This window comes from Triticum dicoccoides, chromosome 4A, assembly GCF_002162155.2.
Source record: "Triticum dicoccoides isolate Atlit2015 ecotype Zavitan chromosome 4A, WEW_v2.0, whole genome shotgun sequence".
Taxonomy (NCBI): Eukaryota; Viridiplantae; Streptophyta; class Magnoliopsida; order Poales; family Poaceae; genus Triticum; species Triticum dicoccoides.
The window spans coordinates 742934400-742939739 of NC_041386.1; the positions used below are offsets into that span (position 1 = coordinate 742934400).

The 5340-nt window shown below is 44.6% G+C and overlaps 1 protein-coding gene and 1 pseudogene across 1 annotated transcript in view; both read left to right on the forward strand.

The window, feature by feature from the left end:
- LOC119284386 overlaps positions 1 to 2709 on the forward strand; it is a 4474-nt pseudogene extending 1765 nt beyond the window's left edge.
- A 368-nt stretch (positions 2710 to 3077) lies between these two features.
- Positions 3078 to 5340, forward strand: part of LOC119284387 (receptor-like protein EIX1) — a 5393-nt gene continuing 3130 nt past the window's right edge. Inside the window, exon 1 of the mRNA XM_037563527.1 lies at positions 3078 to 4660. Coding sequence (XP_037419424.1) covers positions 3078 to 4660 — 1583 coding nt within the window. The remainder of the gene's footprint in view (positions 4661 to 5340) is intronic.

Sequence of the window (5340 nt, forward strand, 5' to 3'; positions counted from 1 at the left end):
CTCCTCCCTCCTCTCCGGTGAGCTCCTCCTCCCTCCTCTCCTCCCATTCCCTCATGGTTTCTCCTTTCTCCTCTCCGATGCTTCGGTGAACTCCTCTCCCGCGACCTCCTCCTCCTCTCTGGCAATGTAGGCGAGCGCCTCTCCGGTGACCACCTCCTCCTCCTCCTCTCCGGCGAAATCCTCTCCGGCAAAAGAACACGGCAAAAGAACGTACAAGATCGAAAAACAGGAACAAAAATTTGAAATAATATCGTGCCAAAAAACGAGCAAAAAAAACTAGCAAAAAATGGGCAAAAAAATCACGACCCAGATCCAAATTCAAAATTCAAAAATAGCAATGGCGCACGGTGGGTGTCAGACGGTGCGCCACTACTATTTTCCAGCCTTCAAAATTCAAAAATACTAATGGCGCACAGTGGCCTATACTAATGGCGCACCGGTGGCCTATACTAATGGCGCACTGTGGCCTATACTAATGGCGCACCAGTGGTGCGCCATTAGTATACCAGATACTAATGGCGCATCAGTGGTGCGCCATTAGTAAAAATTACTAATGGCGTGCTAGTAATGGCGCACCAGTGATGCGCCATTAGTAGGCAAAACTGGTGCGCCATTAGTAGGCCTTTTCCTAGTAGTGGGGGGCGAACATGTGGCGCTAGAAATTTGGCGGGAAACACGCGACAGGAGAAATATGGTAGGAAAACCTCGGGCAGGAAACACAATGGCAGAAGAAATCGGGCGGGAAACACAGTGGCCAAAGAAATCGTGCAGGAATCGCATGGCATGAGAAATTATGTGGGAAATTTCTGAACATGAGAAACTGCACGGGAATCATGCAACATGAGAAATCTGGTGGGAAAATTTCTAGTAGAAAACACATGGCTAGGAAAATTGGGCGGGAAATACATGGGTGGGAGAAATCGTGCGAGAAAGACATGACGCGAGAATTGGGCGGAAAACTTTTGAGGCAAAAACTCTGAATTGTACTAAAACATTTTTGCCAATTTTCATATCACAGACCAAAAACAACTTTGGGTGCTAACATGACAGGTTATTCAGTGTGTTCATATCTACCAATCTGCAACCAATCTGAATCTCCATTTTTTGCAGGTAGTTTAGAGACTCGAGTAAAACATAGATCGGATACCCATCCACTTTAGAGCAGACAATTGTGAGCTTCAAAACATCTGTTAGAAGGCACAACAATTGAGTAAGGTGGCGGGGTGGCATCAACTAGCAGGGCCACCAGTCCGACGACCAGTGGGGAAGATGAGAGCTTCCGGTTGATGGAGGAGGCGAGAGCTTCGCGTAAGTTGAGAAGGCGAGTATACATGGGTATAATGTACGCCGTGATATAAAAAATGTATGTCTAAAAATAATACAAATTTCCGAGTGGGCCATTGCCCCCTCCCTCCAAAAAACATCCTCATATTATTAACTTTGAATCCCTTACAAATTTTCAATTGCACGCCTTTGTAGTTTGCCAACACATTGCTATAGGATTTAAAGAAGAATATGCTGACGGGTTGGTCATGGTGGCCGGTTGGTATTTTCAATTGTGCCCCGTCGTCCGTTTTACATTTTTTTTCTCTTCTTATTTACGCTCTTTCTATTTGTTCTTTATTTGTATTTTCATTAAATACATGTCGACTCTTTTAGTACATGTTGTGCATTTTCTGTATACACACAAAGCATTTTTATATGCATTGAAATTTTGTCAAATGCATGATGAACACTTTCTAAGAACAGTTTTTAATACATGTTAAACTTTTTATAAGAACACTTAAAACAGTTTTAATACACATTGTACTTTTTTAATGCATGTGAAACATTTTTCATATAAACATCGAACAGTTCAAAAAAATACATGAGCAACTTTTTTTAAAATAATACATGTTGAAGATTTCTTTCAAATACACGTTGAACATTTTTCAACACATGATGAAAATATTATTCAAAAATATCGTTAACAAAATTTATAAAACATGTCAACATTTTAAAATGCCCCGAAGATATTTTTCTCACAATTGTTATTATGCAATTGACATTTCGTGCATATCACCTAGGCGGTCGAGCAAATGCGGGGACCCCTTGGATTCTATTGGGTCGGCCATGTAGTTGAGTCTGGTATTGTGAAGGTTTCATTCAATTTTTTTCTTTTCTTTTTTCTCTACATTTTCATGTACATTTTACTTTTATTTATTTTTCTTATTTCTAATTAGCGAATATTTTCAAAATGCCTCTGTTCGCCCGTCCGCTTCGACCAAGCTGCACACAAATCACGATCCCAGGCGCTGTAGACGAATCACGATCCCAGGAGTTCACATCGTTCTAACAGAGGAGAGATGGTACTGATTCTGCTGGAGCGCTTCACTTGCTTCTCTCCCTTTTCTGCAGTCTTCCTTTTCGATCATTACAACATTGCCTTATTTTTGACGACAGACACTGGCTCCAGGTGAACACACTATGCTCTCAAAGCCTCCAACTGCGAGTGACTATGCTGATAAACTGTTAGGATTATTAACATTGCTTTCATTTTTTTCATCCTCATGAAGGAGCATGAAAAAAGCACCTTACCCTGAGCTCCCTTGCCAGTTCTGTTCAGCTTATCCAGGATGGATGAACCTCCTCACCATTGGATCATTGCACAGCCCTGCACAAGTTCTTAATAGCCTACTTCTCAGGGACAACTGCAGCAACAAGGACTAAAAGAAACAATAAAACTGCCGTGAAATTATCTTCACTTATGGTATATCGTTCAGTGAGCTGAGAAATGGAAGGAAAAGCGTGCACCTCCACTAAACCATGTGGTGCTCTTCACTTGCCTAACGTGCACGTCGGTGCTTGTGGACTGTCACAAGTAGACGAATTCAGGCCTTGGAGTTTCTGTGGAATTCTCCATTCCTGATGTGAACTTGCCCAAAAAACCTGTGTACATTCTTGCTCACAGGGTTGCCCTCAGATTGCCGGTCTGCAAGGGGCATGGACTCAGTCAGAAACATGGACTAATATTGCTCACAATTGCCACAAAACTCCGTTCGTAGCGGCACACAGCTGAACCCATCGTATTGCCCACCATGCGTACCACCAGTGCCGAGCTCCTGCTCATATGCGTCCTAGCCGCCGCCGCCTTGCTGGCCCCCGATGCACTTCAGGTCGGGCCAGCCAGCGGTTCGGCCGGCACAAACTGCATACCGCGGGAGCGGGACGCCCGGCTATCCTTCAAGCACGGCATCACCAGCGACCCCTTGGGCGTCCTTGCCTCTTGGCACAAGGAAGACTGGTGTCAGTGGAGGGGCGTCAAGTGCAGCAACCGGACCGGCCATGTCCTTAGGCTTCATCTTCGTAATCTGCATGCAGACACGTACACTTCCGATGAGGAGATCATGGGTGTGTACACCAGAGACACAGCTTTGGTTGGCCAGATAAGTAGTTCTATGCTCTCCATGGATCGTCTAGTGCACCTTGATCTTAGCATGAATTACCTCAACGGCTCATGTGGCCGCATGCCGGAGTTCTTGGGCTCTTTGACGAGATTGAGATATCTCAACCTCTCTGGCATACCATTTTCTGGCAGAGTGCCCCCTCAGCTCGGGAACCTCTCAAACCTCCAGCATCTTGACCTCTCATGCCAATTTTGCAATGAATATATGTACTCGAGAGACATTTCATGGGTAGCACGCATCCCTATATTGCAGTATCTTGGAATGAATTCAGTAAACCTCAGCACGATAGTTGATTGGCCTTATGTTGTCAACATGATTCCTTCTTTGAAGTCCCTTGATCTTGGGTTTTGCTCTCTTCCAACCTCAAACCAATCACTCCCACATATTAACCTTACCAAACTCGAGAAGCTTGATCTCTCTAGCAACATTTTTGCCCACCCAATGGCACAGAGTTGGTTTTGGAATTTGACAGGCCTCCAGCATCTCTACCTTGCCGACACTCAACAGTACGGTCAAGCCCCTGATGCACTGGCACATATGACGTCCCTCCAAGTCCTTGATTTGTCATATAATCGTAACATGGGGACGATGACTACAAGCTTCAAAAACCTATGCAATCTGAGAATCCTGGACCTTTCTTATTGTCAAATTGGCGGAAATATAAAGGATATTATAGGGAGGATGCCCCAGTGTCCCTTAAACAAGCTGCACGAGTTGCACTTGCACTCCAACAATATTACCGGAATCATGCCATCTGAGATCGGCATGCTCGGTAATTTGACCATATTGGTTCTTCGAGACAACAATCTCAATGGACCTGTTCCATCTGAGATCGGTATGCTCTGCAATTTGACCACAATAGATCTCAGAGGCAACTTCTTGAATGGTGACTTCACTGAAGAACATTTTAAAAGTCTAACAAGGTTAAAGAGGCTACTATTAAGTGGTAACTCCTTGAGGTTTAGAGTTGGTCCCGATTGGATACCACCCTTTACTTTAGAAACGATAGGTCTTTGGTCTTGCCAACTTGGCCCTTCGTTTCCTGCATGGCTTCGATCCCAAGTTGACATTCTCTCAATGGATATATCAATCACAGGTATAGTTGATAGGCTTCCTGACTGGTTCACCACTACATTTGCAAAGACCATGTATCTGTACATCTCCGACAATGAAATCAGCGGCAGATTGCCAAGAAACATGAAATTCATGTCACTGCAAAATCACCCCGTTAAACATTTTCAAAATGCTCAAAAACCTAACAGAAAAAAAGATACGGGGCTTTTAAGATCTGGAGAGGCAAAAAAAATTCAAATTCACTAATGGCGCACCTGCCCATGGTGCGCCATTAGTATCTTCCCGCCTTCAAAATTTAAAATAAGTCAAAAAAATAAAAAAAATTACTAATGGCGCACCTGCCCATGGTGCGCCATTAGTATCTTCCCGCCTTCAAAATTTAAAATAAGTCAAAAAAAAGTTACTAATGGCGCACCTGCCCATGGTGCGCCATTAGTATCTTCCCGCGTTCAAAATTCAAAATAAGTCAAAAAAATAAAAAAAGTTACTAATGGCGCACCGGCCCATGGTGCGCCATTAGTATCTTCCCGCCTTCAAAATTCAAAATAAGTCAAAAAAATACTAATGGCGCACCGGCCCATGGTGCGCCATTAGTATGTCGTATATATGGTTGGGCGCACCTCCTCCACTCCACCTCTCCTCCACTCCATCTCCTCCTCTCCTCTCCCCCACTCCATCTCCTCCTCTCCTCTCCTCCACTCCTTCTCCTCCTCTCCGGCGACCTCCTTCTCCTCTCCGGCGACCTCCTCCTCCTCTCCGGTGACCTCCTCCTCCTCTCCGACGACCTCCTCCTCTCCGGGAACCTCCTCCTCCCTCCTCT